At 37.0% G+C, this 17,944-nt stretch overlaps 1 protein-coding gene across 6 annotated transcripts in view; it reads left to right on the top strand.

Annotated features, from left to right (window-relative positions):
* The window catches only part of diaph2 (diaphanous-related formin 2), a 440,846-nt gene that overhangs the window by 29,655 nt on the left and 393,247 nt on the right, over window positions 1-17,944 (top strand). For 5 of the 6 annotated variants that reach the window (XM_088009428.1, XM_088009429.1, XM_088009426.1 and 2 more), the window contains 2 exons: window positions 2,677-2,781; window positions 9,217-9,237. In XM_088009428.1, coding sequence (XP_087865554.1) covers window positions 2,677-2,781; window positions 9,217-9,237 — 126 coding nt within the window. The remainder of the gene's footprint in view (window positions 1-2,676; window positions 2,782-9,216; window positions 9,238-17,944) is intronic. The other variant, XM_088009427.1, reaches the window with a different exon arrangement.

Below are 17,944 nucleotides of genomic sequence, written 5' to 3'. Positions count from 1 at the left end.
TTAGAAAAATAGAGGAACAAAGTTGGTTTATAAGCTAAAATTTGTTGCAAAGTCTTAATCTGTTAAAGTTAATGGCTGCCTGAAACCTCTGATCCAAATAATCAGACAGCTGCTAAGCCTCATCCCCAGTGAAGATCTGCCATGCCTAGAGTGCAGCCATTTTAACTTATTGCTTGGTTGGGGGAATATGGTTTGGTGAGGGGGAAACACCTGCTTACTTGGGTTACAGTGATTGAGGACTCAGGAATTTAGTCAAACACATAATGGCTTTGTTTTTCTAAATTAAACATTTCTTTACTTGGATGGAGAGCACTGTCGAAACGTTTTTTCCCCCTAGAAATTTCTTCTGCTTTCTTTTTTTTTTGTCTAACTGAAATATTTCATATTATCAAACCCATTGCAAGGATAACCTGAGTAAATACAAAAATAAATTTTTTTCCAAAGGCTTTTAGTTTTGCACCATATGCAGAGGGAAGCACACCATTCACCCAGAAACACAGAAACATGGGCCTTTGTGTTCTATTGATCTAATTTCCCCTTGAAACTCTCCATTGGTGGAGACTTTCTTTCACGGTGGTTAAAATATGTTTATAAACATTTCCGGACTAATAGATGACAGTGGATTTCTTTGCCTTGAATTTCTTTATATTGGGATATGGTGCGTTGCTTACTTTATGTCGTCAGAACGGTTCTACTGAAGTGATTTCTGGCAGTTATCTGACCTGGTCAGGGAAGTGTAACCAAAGAAACAACATTGGCATGCACAGATAATTCATCATTTGAGATGAGAGAGCAATTATATGTTCAGTCATTTGGTTAGCTATCTTCCTTTAAAAGATTACATAATTTAAAAGATGCCTTTTGTATGATCTGATACATTTAAGTGTGATTAAACAGGTGAAAACTAGAGAAACCTTTAAGGGGGAAAAATACTGTGTCACAGCACTATGGTGAAGGAGGATTTCCTGAATACACCAGTATAATAATGTTTGGTATGAGCACAGCACCCTGATCAGTATTAATAAATTCTTCCCGGAGTTTGTCAGACTGGCGTTCAGATAGCGAGCTGGAGTGCTTGTCTGGTCTACTGGCATCGCTAGAAGCTCAAATCACGGCATTTCAGTTACACCAGCAGAATAATCCTGATATATCGAGACTCTTTTTATGTTGCCTGTGAGGGTATAATTAATAAAAGAGCATTAATCATTTTGCAGGCTGAACATGGAGGGCTCATTCCTCCAGTTTGCCCCTTGACAAACGTCCCGCAGGCTCACTACTCATGCAACCCGCCGCCCCCCCTCTGTGTGCCTGCAATGTACTCACCCCGCCACATTCTGCCTCCTTTATTGAATGCCAATTAAGCAGATAAATTAGCAGGGTTCAAAGATTAATTAAAAAACCTGCTGGTTTCCCTGGGTGATGAAAAAGTTTCGGCTGCATTTTTTTTTTCCTCCCCCTCTTCCAGTTCCACAAGAGATGTTAATGGTTTTCTTTTTAGCTCAGAGGGTATTTACTGGAGGAGATGTAGTTAAAGGAATTTAGGTCACAGTGCCCGTGGTTGGGATTCCTGCCCATGTCTCGCAGACAAATGAGGCTGAACAACTTCAATCTGATTACTTGTGGTAAGATAATAAAGCCAATTATAATACACTGCTCTTACTTGATGATGCACCTAATTTACAAGGTGAATTAGACATTTGATCAGATGTAGAGAAATCGGTGTGAAATCAGAGCTGTGATGGTTAAAGATCTTTTCCTTTCTTCCCACTAGAGGGCAGCATGCCTCCGCATCTTTGTGGAATCCCCACTGGAGGATGTTTTTCTCCTCTCTGTTCATTCTAGCCATCTCTTTGTGAGAGAGTGCTTCTGATAAACATTCTCCTCCATTCTAATCATCATGTCATTCCCTAGCTTTTAGTGCTCTGTCCGGCCTTCACTCTATCCTCTGATGTCTCTCACATGAAAGAACTCTTTGTGATGCCGAATTAAAGTAGCATGAAGATAATACTCCCAATAACACGTAGATACTGCCTATCCAGCCTATCAGCTGTGATTGCATGGCCTCAATAGAAGCCATGTTGTTTGATTTTGTTCTTCTGTTCAGAGTTGGGTTGCAGTGTGCGTTTTTTTTTTCTTTTTTTTTTTATATTGCTGCTGCCTTTTTCTACTTTTATTTCAGGGACTAATTATTCCTGCCATTATACTCTGCTGCCACAGCTTGCGACTTCAACAAAGAAACATGGTAGGGAATTAATTTAAGCATGGGACAAGATCTGATATAAAGGGGTACTAGTGGAAATGGAAAAATAATTTTCTGCGCCTGAAAGGTTTCTACTTCCTGATGGACCCATTATACTGTAAATGATCCAGTTCACAGAGTTTAAGGTTTTCAAATGCAGAAATTTACTTTTTTTTTTTTTTTTGGTTATGTGTTTATTGGGATCAACTACAGCTGCATATGATTTCTTCATGTTTTTTTCTTTGCCGGGCTAATTTGATGTTGTGCAGTAAAAAAAAAATTCTAGCAAATGCTACAATCGACGGAACATGTTTTTTTTTTTTTTTTTTTTGTTTTTTTTTTCCTGTTGGTGTTTGTGCCCTTTAAATGCAACCTTGAAAAAGTTTGGAGAGTTTAATCAGCTTCACTTCTCTGTTTTTCTTTTCTTTTTATAATAGGAGGACATGAACCTCAATGAGGATCGTAAAGCCCCTCTGCGTGGGAAGGAACTGGCCATCAAGCGTGAGATGGTGGTCCAGTACATCTCGGCCACTGCCAAATCTGTAAGTGTCACAATAAATGAGTGTTTCAAAAGTGTGTTTCATTTGTGAAAACGAGGTCAAATAACCTGATGCTCCGTTTCATACTCTGCTTTGTCATCCCTTATTGCACACTCACCACTCCACCACCTTTCCTCACTCTTCATGCTTGAGGCCCACCTCTTTGATTGCAGTTTTGATCGACTTATTTGTCTTTGATTTTTTTTTTTTTTTCTTTCTTGTTTGCTCCTTGGATCTACAGGAACATCTCAATAATGTTATTGAAAACTTGATTTAATTTCCATCATGTGATTAAAAAAGTGAAACTCATAGGTTTATTTCACACCAAGTGATTTATTTTAATGGCGTATTTGTTATTTTTGTTGTTTTAAGGGTATAGCTCATAAAAGCCCAAAAATCTAGCTTGTCAGAAATTAATGTAGCTGGATGCTCATGTGAAAAAACTACTTGTGATGCTGAATTAAGATTAAAATAACACCCTGATACACCAGATACTGGTGTCCAAACAGGGTTGCTACAACTGGAAAACTGAGTGGAAGGAAAAGGTGCAACAAGGTTAACTGCGGCTTACAGCAGACTGTTTAGCAAACTGGGCTTTTTTTTAAATAGCTAAGCAAAACTAACCATGCAGCATTTGTGGAATAATTCATGCAAAAGAGAACTGATTGCATAAACCATACAGTACATGAATATACTTTTTAGGCTGACATGTCTGTATTGGATATCCATTCAGTAGGTATCATGTAACCTAGTTTTTTAAATATATATATAAATTTCTATAATAAACACATTTTCTGATACTATTCATATTAACTGAGATGCACCTGTAACTTGGAGCTGCTTACCTAGTTGGTGATTGGTGGATGATTCGTGTTTGTCCAGTCTTACTTTTCTTTTGTCCATTGATGGTGGTGGTGGTGTCTAACCTTTGACCAGCTACGTTATTACTTAAAATATACATAAACTCAGAGTTGTAAGATATTGTTCACAATAAATTGTAAAAAGTTCAGATATTAAGTATTAAACTTGATTAGTGTTTTTATCTTATTTAAAAAAACCCTGCTTGTTTAAAAAAAAAATAGTGGATTTCAGAGAGTCTTATGAAAGGATTTATTTCTCTTAAAGACTCAAGGGTAACAGTTGAAGAATAATATAAAATTGCAATCTGTCGCCCACTGAAAACATTTGTTGCTTTTGGAGACAACAAGGCAGACCTGATTAGGTACGTAGGATTTCTGCTGCTCAAAACACCACATGGTTGGATCTGGCAAGAGCAGAAAACGGAAGTCTGTGTCCTTTGGATTTCTAAAACACCTAAATGTCGTCTTTAAAATAACGTGACGCAACTCATGTTTGCTGGCACCGAAACGATAGCATAAACCCCTTTCACGCACAACACTGCATTCCAGTAGTCTGACAGGAAGTAAACATGTGGGTGTCATGCTTTTCTAAAGTGCTTTGTGACGGAAAGCTGACTGGGGTCAGGTCTTTGTTCAAACACAGACCACTTTGAAGACGCCTTAAGCTTGCATGGGCCCATTCTTTGACCGTCTTGTTAGCGGTGCAGACAAAATTAACAGATTGCATCACTCTCGATTTTATTTGCTCCCATTCTTTTCATTTTAAGTAGTGCTTGTTAGAGCAAACGTATGGACATGAAGTCTAACAAAACTTTGACCATGGAGTGATGGAGATGAAGTAAACAATCACAATTTCTCAAGTTAACACCAACAGATATGGTATAGGAATGCAGCTAAAACCTTTTTTTTTTTTTTTTTTTTCTTTTGCCATTTACTCACCGTTTCTGCCACTGTACACAAACCATGCTTGGATAAATTGTCTTAAGTATCTGGCTTCAATATTTACCACCAGTTTCTTAATATTTTAGATGAGTAACAGTATGATTTGCAATTTTTATATCTTTTTTTATGTGGCAGTATATTGAAATGACTTCTTTCCTAGAGATTTTGGAGAACCTTACTGAGGTGATATTCATAGCACTTCTGAAGAGAAGAAGTGCTTTCTTTCTTCATTGTTTCCTGAACCTGGTAGCTCTGCCTTGACATAGTCATTTATTACCTTGCTCATTGTTATGGTAATTAACTGGCATTATTGATAATGATGATTATCCGAGATGATTGAATTCCTCACAGGGCCCATTATGCTTTGTGAGCAGAGATATTTTATTCAAATGAATAACATAATCTGTGTAGTGAAAGGACAGAGGACAAAATGTGATGTCTGTCTGCACCCTGCTATCACATTTAATAGGGCTGATGGAGAAGGGGAGGGGGGACTCGGTGTCAGGGATGAAATAGCTGTTCATGCAGGCTCATGCAAATGTGCAGTTACAGTACAGGACTACTGTAGATCCCCAACAATGTGTAATATCTGCTAACGCCACCGGAGGTTGCATCAATTTGATTGTTTAGGTGGGCTTTTCAAATAGTTTTTTGGAATATTTTATCATACCATCCAGAGGTAGACTGAGGATTTCTATTGAACAATTTGCAATAGTTGTAACGGTTTGCAGCAATTACTGTGAAAATGTAACAATTGTGACAGGTTGTAGCATATTGCTAGACTTGTTTGTGAAAAAATGTTTAGGCTGTGTTAAATTGTAAGCAAATCTCCATCTTTTATCTAATTCTTAAAACATTACGAAACCATAATCACACGGCTTGGAGAGTTCTGATCAGCATTGTTGAATTAATGATCCATTGGAAAGTTTGAAACTTGCAACAGTTGAAAGAAGGAATTGCATTTCAGCAGTGTAGTTATGTGTAGCTGGTAATGGGCTAAATATAAAATGTTGCACAGAGTCTAGATAGGTGGTTTGGCTTTTTAACATTCTGGGCTTTTTCTATCTTGCTGTGGGGTTTTCAGTTTGGCTGTGGTGTCTCCAGTGTCTGTCATTTCTGAAAGGCTTACTGTGTTCCTAGTTCTCTGGTCCTTCGGAGAGTGGTCTAACGAAAGGAAACTGGTGAAGGTCCACTGATGACTTAAATAAAGGCCAGTCTTAAAACTCGCCCGGTAGCAGCTAAAGTGGCTGATGTAATTAAAAGTTGTACAGATGAAACGAGCCAAACAAACATTTTATTTTTTTTTTAAGACCGAAATCAGTTTTTTTGTATCAAGTTTTCATGTACTTTTTACCTGAGGAACACCAAAATGCACAATGAGCAGAGAGCCATCCAGCAGTGGCAATGAAAGGCTTTGATTGATGCTTTGTTGGAAAACCTTGGCTGTTGCTGTTGATTTAGATGTTGCAATAAACTATTTACCTGATCTGAAACTGTGCTTTGTGAGAGCAGGATAATGAGCCCTTCTGCTGCTGGAATTGCTCAGAAACTATTTCAGCAACAAAATAGCAAAGTGGAGGATTTGATTTGGTCTCCAAATTATCTGAATCCCAAACTAGTGAAACATCTGTAAGACGCCAGTTTACAGGATTTGCAAAATCAATACTTAGTTGTTGGTGCCAGATTTATGCTGCTCAACGCCTCCTTGGTTTATTGTTGCCTTTGTAGCAAAAGGAAACTTAATATGCAAAAGATTTTCATAATGTCCTAGGTGACTATCCATCACTGATGCATACTGACACATCACATTTGCTTTTAAACTTTGCTTGCCTGAAATAATAAGTACAATTCTTACTCTTGCAAAATATGTATTTTGAAGAAAATTTAAAACTATTCTCTCTCTCAAGCCATGCAACATTGAATACAGACTCATATTCTACAAGGTTTACCCCAGCAGGGGTCTGGCAAATTACTCCCAATACAAATGGAGTATTGCCAAAAAGAAGAAAAAAAAAAAAAAAAAAAAACTTCTGCAAAGACCTGGCTCATTTAAATATGAACTGATTACCGTGTAATCCAACTCTGCTTCTGCATGAGTCATGTTTAAATGTCTTTAACTATTAGCTTTGCATGAACTGCTGCCTTTCTTTTTCGCCACCTTTCTTTTTTTTTTTTTTTTTTTACAGCCCTTCTCTTTACATTTGTGCAAATTTAATCAAAAATGCTAATTTCACAAATTTTACTAATGCTACTAATACATACTTTGAGTCTTGTGTTAAATTATGAACATGCTTTGTTTAATGTTGGAAGGATGTGATGTAAGGTCTTGTAAGTGGGGATTGCTCATTATTGCATTCTTTTCTTACTACGTTTTTTTTTTTTTTTTTTTATGTGACCATCAATTTTCAGCCTTCCTCTACGAGTGGCCTGTACAGTTTTCAGAGAAAGTCCAGACCACTAATGATTATTAATTTGCAGTACTCTTACAATTTGTGGTACATAGTGATGTCCTGAGAGGAAAACGTGCAAGTCATTAAGTACAGCATCTATTGTGGATATTAAAAGCCTACATTTCCTTGTTTAAGATGGCAGGTTTTTGTGTTCCAGAACTTTTTCCACCTTGAAAGTGGCCTATAAAATTGAAAACACTGAAATCTTTTTTTGGGGTAAATGGCAATAAAAAGAAATAATAGTGAAATGCACAGCTTGACCAAAAACGCACACACACAAAAAAAATCACCACTTGGATTTAACTAGACCATTAGCTTGCAGTGGCTTCCTATTGGCAGCAAATTGTTACCCGATGGCATCTTCTGATTTCTTAAACAACCATGTGGAAAGACACATCCTGTGATTGTGGAACATATCTCAGTCTGTTTAAGAAGGATCAAATCTTTGGCATCAAGTAGAGAAAATGTCTAAAGAGATGTAGAAACTACTAAAATTAGGTTGAAAACTTTGGACGAAATTGGGGTCAAAACAACAGTTCAAGTCGGCACAAATCCTTCCAGCTTGTGCTGGAAATGTAAAGAAATACTCTTCAAAAGAATAGCTTCACCAGAAGAAGATTGGTTCTCAGCCCAGACCTGAATCTGTTTTGCGATCTGAAGAGAGATGCACACAGAATATCGGCCAAATTTAGGGCATTGTGGTAAATAAAAAGGAGCAAATATGTGGGCAAAATGTGCCAATAATGATAAAATCATACCTTAGAGGTTAATTTTAAAAATGTGCTTAAACACAATTTGTGTGTGTGTGTGTGTGTTGAGAATTATGCAACAGTATTGCTCAAATATTTTTCTAACTCAAAGAAATAGTTTTTTGAAAGGAGCTGTTCAAGAGCTAGCTCAGACGAAAGGTGGAAAAACTTCTTTAATGATTTTGGCGTTCTGTTATTTGTGATATTTCAAAAAACCTGTCACTATAACAAGCTGTGCAGACCTTGTAACATCCACTGTACCCAATGACTTGTCCTTTTTTTTTTTTTTTTTTTTTTTTTTTTTTCCAAAACGCACATTTAATTTGAACCGGTGCCTCTCACCTTCAAGCTCCTTCCAGTGTTGTGTTCTGGCGCACTAAAGATAATGTCTGTTTGGTAGAGCTGCTGTAAATGTGTTTTAAAGTTAAATAGATGTACGTTCTGCAGCAATTGTATTCTGGACCATTTTAAAGGCATGCAATAGTTGCTAAAAACATAGAGAAATTGTTGCATTAAACTGCTTCTATGGCTGTTCTGAACATTTAGTAGGGTGAAGGAAAGGGTAACTGTTGCAATAAATGGATGCAGACCTGGACAGTTTGAGAATGACGGTAAAAGAAAATGAAAGTTAGATTTTTTTTTTTTCTTTGCCTCCTATAAAAACCGTAGAAAGGAAGGGGGGAAATGGCTCAGTGTGTCCTATAACTTCTTGCAATCAGAATGCAATTCCCTAGAAGCATGTTGTAGAGCGAGAGGAGCTCAGCCTCAGATTAGAATACATTTACTCTAACAGACACCTTCCCACTGTGAAACAAGTCCCACAGTTGCAGTAATGAAAATCGCTTCTGCTACCTGCCACTATTGACAGATAACAAGGTTAAACCCTGGGAATTGTGCTGACTGCATGGGTTCAAGGTAGTTCTGCCACACAAATGTGACATCTGAAGACCACTGTTAATGGCAGAAGATTGATTTTTACACCAAAGGGACCTTCTTCACATTCTGTACCCGCAGTAGCAAGTGTTCATGTTTAGGTAAGAATCCAAAATCTGCATCGACCAATCAAAGACATTTACCCTCTCACTTGTCTTACTGTCCACATTGTCAAATTATTGCAGAAGTGCAGGAAATTTTGCCTTGGTATTTACATCTCATAATTTATATCTCAGTCTGCCCATAATTTAACAATAGATGACCTGCAGCTGCCAACAACAGACATAATCTTCAGTATGCAGTAATAGCTGTGAGAGTTATCTTGTTTGCTTTTGTAAATTTTTAGTGAAACCGAGTGAGCTATAAATGTGTGAAGGATTTTTGTGTTGTCACAACAGATACGCTAATGCCTCAACTTGTAATGGATAATTCTCTGGCCTACTAACGATTGTGCCGTTTGTGTCTTTTTGCACATTAACCTTCTCCGCCGATCGCTGCATGCAGATAACTGGGAGCAAAGTTGCGGTAAGTAGCCTATTATTTATTTGGCTCCCAAATCTTGTTACTTCTTTGTATCTGTCTTCATTCCTATGAACCCATGCATACACACACAGACTTGCACACACACAACCACCACAGCATCTTCAGTCGTGAAGCTGGTTGGGAGCATATTTTGAACTGTGCATATAAGGTCATTGCTTAGCTTTGTGTTTAAAGATGCATGTTAATGTGTTAATTGAAAAAAAAAAAAAATTGTACTGTCTTGACTTGGTTTCTGCAGTGTTTTTCATAGAATGCTCTGAAAAAACTCTTTGCCTGTGAATAATACAACTTCAGTGATTTTTACAAATGCATAAATCTGCTGGATCTTTCACCCACTGCTTAGAGAAATAATTCAGATGGTTCAGGTTAATATAAACCTCAGTGTTTACTGATAATTTATTTTAATGCAGCACAACAGACTTGTTGGAAGTTGAACTAAAATGCACTTGCGGACCAAACCACAGTGAGCGTACTGTTTTCTTTTTTGTTTTGTTTTTTTTTGTTCCACCAAACGTCACTAGATTTATTTGAGACATTTATTTCTGAATTTGTTTTCACTGCAGCTGGTTTGACGGAGATAAGGAGGGAGCTCAATAACCAAATCTTGGTTGTGGTGAAATATGTGTATCATCTGAATTAGTATCATTTCTGTTTGTCAGCGTACTGGCAAAAACAGAAGCGTAGACCATAATCAATTATTGCCTTTTCATCTGCAAAGAGACTCTGTTGTCCTGCTGGATTCTGTAAGCAAAATGAGCGTCGTCTAAATAAAAACCTGCGTCTAGCTCGAAACATTACGCTCGTCTTTCAATGTCAAATTTATTTATATAGCACTTTAAAAACAGGGTTAAAACTGCACCAACGTGCTGTACAAAACCGATAATAAAATAAGTTGATGAAAAGAAAAAGAGAAATATTACAAGAAAAACAAACAAACAAAAAAAAAAATCTTTCTGAGGTTCCAAGGTGGGTCTTTGTTTATATAAAACCATTTGCCGCTGCAGGTAACGTTTGCAAGAGGAAAAAAAAACAACAAATCATGAAGGTTGAGCACTTCATTTCCTTTTATTTGAAATAATCCACAATTACTCATCATGGAATTCAATGGTAAATGTTTATTACCTGAGAATTCAACACAGCTGATTTTATTGCATAACATGGTTACGCATATTGAAGTATGTTTAACTCTCAGCCAACTTACTTATTTACTGATTTGTGCTTCAAACTTGAACTGCAAACTTGTTTGTGGAGTATGATTGCAGAACTCCAGTGCTGCTCAAATAACATGCTTATTATTGACTGGTAGATTGTTCCTGACTGATGTAGTCTGGGTCAGGTGTTAGTTGCCACTTAAATGGGGTTCACTGAAGTGGAAAAAAAGACTTTAACACCCTGACGGACAGCGATTGGCATCATTGGCTAAATACTTGTGCACCATGCTAAGCTGTTTATTTTTGCACATGGATTTACAGTCTCCCTTTTAGCATTCTTAAGCCATCTCAGATGTTTAAGCTTTCAGAAACTTTTTTTTCTGGCTGTGGACTCTTTGCTTCTTCAACCCATTTGTGAATCTAAAGCAAAGAACCTTCAAACATCAAAACCAAGAGTAGAGGACTTCACTGCAACCACAAGCGGCGATGTCCACAAGCAGAATTCCCTGTAGGGAACAGTTTTCCATGATTTTTTTCAACTTCCTAGAAGAGTTACTTTTGTTCAGCATTCTAAGCAAAAGTGGAATTTATGTTTAAAATAAAATTAATTCAGCAAGTTATTTTAACATTATTATTTAATTTTGTTGACCAGGGAGCTTAGTTGAGTTATGGACATTAAGTAGCTGTTTAATCGTATGGTTCTAATTGTCTGCGAAAGTCTTTTAAAAAAATTATTTCAGTGAAAAATGGAGAATAAAATAAAAAAAAAAACCTTCTCACACAGTAACGTCTTTTGAAATGTGAAATTGTGACTTTAAGTAGCGTCGATTAAAGTGCTCTTTCATTGCCTTTTCAAGGACTTTATAAGGATTAAGACTGTAAGACCTAAGAGAAGCACAGGCAAGGTCAAACAGTGCACTGTGTCCTGGCCCCTGCCCCCTCCATGCTCTCATACATACCTTGCTCTTTGAGGCATTTTTAAGCCTTTCAGAAACTGTCTTTTTGTGCTTGGTTATTTCTATGGCAGCAATGGATTTATCAGCGTGGACTGTTTGGATGGCCCACATAGTAGGTTTCAATCAGCAATAATGGCTACCCTGTGTTCGGTAAATAGAAAAGGACAAAATTACCTCATTTTGGATCATGACCACTCATCTAAGATATGAAGACCTTCTTTCAGAACCTCTGCAGACCGTTTGAAAGGATGCGACAAGTCCTGGTTATCAATAACTTTCTTTCATTTCAAAAGCTCCCAAGAAGTGTTTGACCTGGGATTTTTAACCTTTGTGAGAATCCAAATAGACTCTGTGTACTGAAAGCCATGAGCTCTCATTCGTGAAGGCCCCATTGAAAGAGAGGATAGAAGAAACAGTATTTAGCCTGGTTAGCCAATCGTGGTCTAGTCGAGGACCCCTCTCCCCCCCATATTCCTGGCAGATTCCCATTTTCACGCTGTCAGCATGCGGCGATGAGGGCTCTCAGATGTGCTAGAAGGAAAGTGTTGGTTCTGATGGTCCATTGGGAAAACACAAGTGTAACTCCTCTGTCTCAGGCATGAAATCTCTCTGGCACTTTCTCCTCCGCTAGTAAGGAATGAGCCAGGAATAGAACGCTGTGAATTGACTTTCATCACTCTGACCATTGTGGAAGTGTGCGACGCAGCTCCACAGCACTAGTCTCGCTTTCTCTTTCAAGCTCCATCCAAAAAGTAGGAAAGATGTAAGCAACACATTCAGGTAATTACAGTTTTCCAGATAGACTGGGATGAATGCATTACACTGGACACCTGCTCCCGTCTGCTGACCTCTACAGCGGTTTCACATTAGTCCATAACCACTGGCCTAGTCCAGGTCTATCCGTCAGCATCTGCTGGTGCGTTGCTTTAGAAAGTAGACTTCTATCTTGTCTCGTCCAATGACAGACTCTGCAGCTCAGGGGGCTGCTGAGACTTGGCGTGAGAGGGCGTGTGATGCATTCATTGAAGAAACTGCAGCGGAAAATCTCCAGGCCACAGGAAATGATCAATACCTGTACGACTGGACAGATGACTGCTTGGATGCCGGCCGGCTCTGAAATGTCAGGTTGCGCGATGGTAAATAGGGTTGTGTAAACAACTGCTCTCTGTATGTTGTTGTCAGTGTGCAGATTTGACGAAAGAGTCTAAAAAGCCTTATACCAGAGAGAAAAGGTCAGTACTGGCTGCACCGTAGCGGATCTAATTTACTGGCATGTTCTTGTTTTCTGAGTAAAACTGGGTGTGATTTTAGGGCTAAAGGTGTATACTCAAAATCTTTTTGCCAGTTGTAAAGTAGAAGTATGTTACTCTGACATATCAACAGTTTAAAACCTATTTCTAATAATATCATACATCTTCTTTCCATTCACGCCACAGTTTTGAAATAGAATCACTGTGACCCAGGGTTTCTGTTCTAATCTAGAAAGTAGCATCTCATGTTGATTCAGAGACAAACTTAAGAACCAACCACGCACATTAAACACCTCAGGGCAGTTTAGAGACCAATAGACATGAAATGCATGTTTTCTTGGCTGTTGGAGGAAGATGGAGTACCAGAGAAAAAAAAAATAATAACAACTAGTTTTGTTTTGTGAGAAATTTAAAAACTTTGCTTGTTGGTTCTGATTATGGAGATGCCAGGTGGAGGATTCCTTTCCGGGCTTTTATCTTGAAGATCGGATCATGTTCAAACAATGACCAGTTCCAGGCTGGAAAAGGGAAAGTTTTAACACTCTGGTCTTGGTTACATAGCTTAGAATGATGCAATACGTTTAGTGTTATTTCCTGTCTTAACTAGATACATCACTGGTACATAATGACTTAATTGGTGGGTGTTCTCAATATATACTCCACTGACACACTTCATTATCAATATACCTTGTCTGGACACTGATCTGAACAATATCCACTGAGGTCGCCATCTTGTCTCTATGCCTGCTGGTGTGTTCAGGGCACTGAAGGGTCACCACAGCCAGCAACAAAATAACACCTTAAAAGATCATAAATAAACAAAACTTTCTGCCATAACCAGATATTTGAGTGATACCGGCGATGTGTGAGATACGTGAACGTTGGAGAGAAGAAGCACGAAACAGCTCAATAACATAAGTTCATTATTTTACACAATGACAGAATGTTGACACTTTAAGGTTTCAACCACTTACATTGAATTGAATAATAGAATGTATCTGAACAAGCCAATACGAGACTGCACAGTTTTGTTTGTGCCACCATACAGTCATATTTTATAACTGATTCAAACTGGGATCAGAACCACGACCAATGAAAATAAACATTCATACAGTTAGATTAATTACAGCAGCTGAGCATTTTTATATTTACTGCCATAATTTACTAGGGGAAATAACACTTTATTCATTGATGAAGTACATAGTTTATTTACAGATCAAATCAAATTTGTGTATAAAGCACCCTAAAAATAATGAGCTTGACCAAAGTCCTGCACAGCAAGCAGGGTGTAGAAATGTGTCTCTCTGTGTGTGTGTGTGTGTTTTTTTTCTAACAAGATTTAAAAACAGTTATTGATGGAGCCTGGCTGATTTGTAGAGGCAAACCGTTCCACAGTGTTGGAGCCGCCACTGCAAAAACCTCCCTCACCTCTGGATTTACAGAAAACCTTAGGTACCTTTAACAGCATCTGATCTGCTGACCTGATGAATACGAGCTGTAACACAAGGATGCAGTGGTTCAGTGAGAGGAGCTGTTGCCAAGTTAAGAGACTTAGAAACAAATAAATCATGACAAATTACCAGCGTCCTAAAACCTGCTTTTATTAAATGTGTTCTCTGCCATTTTCCACTTGACAATATTTACCTCAACTTTGCATTAAAATAACACAAAAAACATAATCTTTTAATAAAAGCAGAACAAACCCCTGAGACATCAGGAAACTCGGTATATGTTGGTTTCATTGAATTGATCATTTTAAGGATCTTTAACTTCGCAATTGCATTTTTATTTTGAGAATGTCCAAGATTAATAACATCCACTTTTTATATCTTTCAAACAAGCTCAAGTACATATTGAATTGCATTTAATTGTACCACAAATGTTATTTTTTTGACGGAGTGCAATGTAATAAGAAATCTGGCATTTCTTTGTGATATAAGACACCTAATTTGTTAATTTCTTTTAATTTCAAAGTGCTGTTTAACTTTCTCACTTAAACCAATTCATCTTCATCTTAATTAGGGTCAGTAATTATGAAGTTATTGTCTTTAGAAGTGATTTTTTTTCTGTAATTCCCAGATGAACAATTTACAAAACTGACTTTAATTCAACACATTTTAAAAAGATAAATATTCCCCTGTTAAATAACCTTTGTGTTTTCAGTTTAACTCGTTGGAGAATGGAGGTTTGCAAAGCCCCCAACTGGAGCAAAAGCTGAAAACTCCGATCACTTTAACGTCACTAAATATTAGATATGAATAATATTAAGTGAAAATGTTCAGAAATCCAGGTTTCCCTCGAATATTTTATTCTTTCTGCAGTGTTTTTGTTTCAAGCGAGCTATTAAACTGGGGGCTTTAGGTTGAGGAAATTTGATGTGGCACATGTCCTTGATGCTTTAAAAGGACGGCAATGAAAAATTAATAAATAGCGTGTGCCTCTCATGCCCTAAGCCAGTGTTTGCCATTCACCATTCTATTATAAATTAAGATCAAGGAAGCAGGATCTGCAGAGGACTGAATGAGATTGTTCTTTGATTGGCTGAAAGCTTATTTTAGAGTTCATCTTTCTGACATAAAAATGTGTCTTAGAGTTCTCGGATGGAGGATTTATCTGACAATCCTCTGGTAAATGGGGACGCAGGGTCAGGATTTTTCCCGTTTTAATGCGTATGAATATTTACTGCTTCTCTAATTCTTTAATAGTTTTAGGATTTTTTTACTTCCAGTCTGCTTTACTGAAAGGTTTTTTTTTTTTTTTTCTTTGATGTCTATATTCAAATGCAGAAGGCGATGCAGCAGAAGTCCCCTCTGCCTTAAAAGATGAGTCCAGATCTCTGCAGCACTGCCTCAATTTTAAAAAAAATGTTCCAAGACTTGCTTTACAAATTACCACATATTTCTATAATACAGCAAGCCTGCAGTTAAATTAAACATTTCAGAATGATAAAAGCATATAACTATCAGATACCTCCTGCACACTGTTTGCATGTTGCATCAGCTTTAAAATGTGTTCCAAACTGATTCTCTAAGGTTGTAAAAATGTTGTTTTTTTTCCACCTAGGAGTATAAAAGCTTTATTTAAATCAAATCTATTCAATAAAGTTTTTTTTTCTATTTCGGATATTTTTCAGGTTTTAATTGAATAAAACTTCTGTATGCTTTTTGTCAAGGTCACCGTGACTTTTTCCTGTGAATTCAGGATCTCGGGAGAGAGTCTGCATTAAATCTGAAACGGACGTTATGGACGCGCCGATCACAATGTGATTTTTAAAGGTCGAGGGTAAAGTTCAGCAGAGCCCTACAAAGACATATGTTGGCTTTTCATTGAATTGCTGTTTGAAAACAAGCAACACATCATAAAGCAAGGACAATCAGTCATGACGCCGTTCTCTTCTGGCAAACTAAATGTTCAATATTCAAGACGGATGTAAGCAGTCGTTGCTTTTCAAAATGAATACTTTTGAATTGCATATTACATTCTTTTAGTAGAGTTGAATTTTTTTGTATAGTACTTCGACAAATGGATTACAGGTATGGCTCAGGTTACACATTTTTAGTAAAAGTAATTACATGATTGTAACATTTTTTTTGGATCTGCAAGCAGCTTATAGTCAGTACTCTATAATTTAGGATATTTTCTACGACAAATACTTCGTCTTCATCGTCATCCATGTAGCAAAGTCTAACAAAAAAAAAAAAAAAAAAAAAAAGAGAAATACAGTCATAGTGCCTGGCTGGAGCATTGCAGGTAACTTCTTTTTTTTTCCTAAGTAATGGAAGGTCAGGACAAATCAAAACAGAACTGTAAAATAGAGCTGTAATTGCAGCGGTTTCCCTCCAACAAAGCAAATAGTTGGCATGCGAGTAGTAGTAGACTGTATTAGTTTTCGTAAAATCAGATTTTTCTAAATTTACAGAAAACTCCTGAAAGTGAGTTATTGAAAAGCTCTTCTTTCAAAAGCATTTTCACTCATCTCAAAATGTAATCCAAACTGCATGGTTGTCTTCTTGTATCGTCATCTAATTTTTTATTATTTTTTTTTATCTCGGTAGGAAGTCTCAGCTGTACGTGCTCCTCTGTAAGAAATAACATTGAAACGAAACAAAAACAACAAAAAAAACACTGTAGGCAACTGTCCAATTACTATTAACTAGCAGGCTGGCCTGTGCTGTGTGATGTTGAACTCAACGTTTTTCATGATGACTTCTAAATTTATTTTTGCCTGTCATTTTGTGAATGGCTCGACTTCAGGCATTCATGGTTGGGTTTGACCTTTACATGCTGTGGAAGAGCTGGAGTTCAGCTGCGACGGCAGGTGGGCTGCGTGGGAGGGATTAGGTCAACTTCAGCTCCTGTTTGGGGTCCTGGGAAACGAGGTTACTCTGCCATGAGCAGTTATTCTTTGAGTTCTAGTTCATCAGTATTTCAAGCTGTCTGTGTCTACATTTCTAAATCTTTCAGAAAATAGTTGAAAAGTACAATATTTTTTCACTCATTTGTGGAAGTGACATAGTTCAAGCTTTTCTTTTTTTCTTTGAATTTTTGGTTTTCATCATCTGTAAGCCGTAATCGTCAAAATTCTGTCTAAAAAAAAAGTGGAATATATTACAAAGCACAAGGTTAGAATTTAATTTGTTAAATTGTTTACTTCAATCAAAATTTCAATCAATCAAATTTTATTTGTATACATTTCAGCAGCAAGGCATTTCAAAGTGCTTTACATCATTTTACACAAAAAAACAGTCATGCAACATTGAATCAACAATCAAAAAACATAAAATTTTCTGCCGAGTCGAAGTTCTGCCCTTATGGGTACGCCATCAAAAAAAAAAAAAAAAAAAAAGAGGGGGACTCCAATCCTCACCCCTTCAAACAAATTAATAAACAAAAAACAAGAATTATACAAACAAAATAAACAATGTTCTTCAATATGTCCTTATAACAAAATCTAACAGTATATACTATATCAATATTTTAATGCATAAATTAATTGCCATATTATGGTCTGAACAATCATGGGGAAGACTGCTGACTTGACAGATGTCCAGAAAAGAGTCATGGACATCTGACACAAAGTGGATACGCCCCAAAAGAGACTTTGCTAAACAAACTGGCTGTTCACACTCACGCTTTCTCTTATTACATGTGCGAATCGGTAAATATGTCTGTAGTAAAAAAACAAAAAAAAAAAAAAACACTTTTAGTGGCCAATATGACTGGAACAAATCTATATAATGGGTTTTAGATTCTGAAATGACTGACAAAAAAGAAACTTTTTTTTTTACTATGTTTACATGTTTATTATATGCACCTTTGTTTGATTTGTAAA

The sequence above is a fragment of the Poecilia mexicana genome, unplaced genomic scaffold (assembly GCF_051168715.1).
Source record: "Poecilia mexicana isolate PSO_F unplaced genomic scaffold, ASM5116871v1 scaffold_10, whole genome shotgun sequence".
Lineage (NCBI taxonomy): Eukaryota > Metazoa > Chordata > Actinopteri > Cyprinodontiformes > Poeciliidae > Poecilia > Poecilia mexicana.
This window is presented reverse-complemented; position numbering and strand designations above follow the sequence as displayed.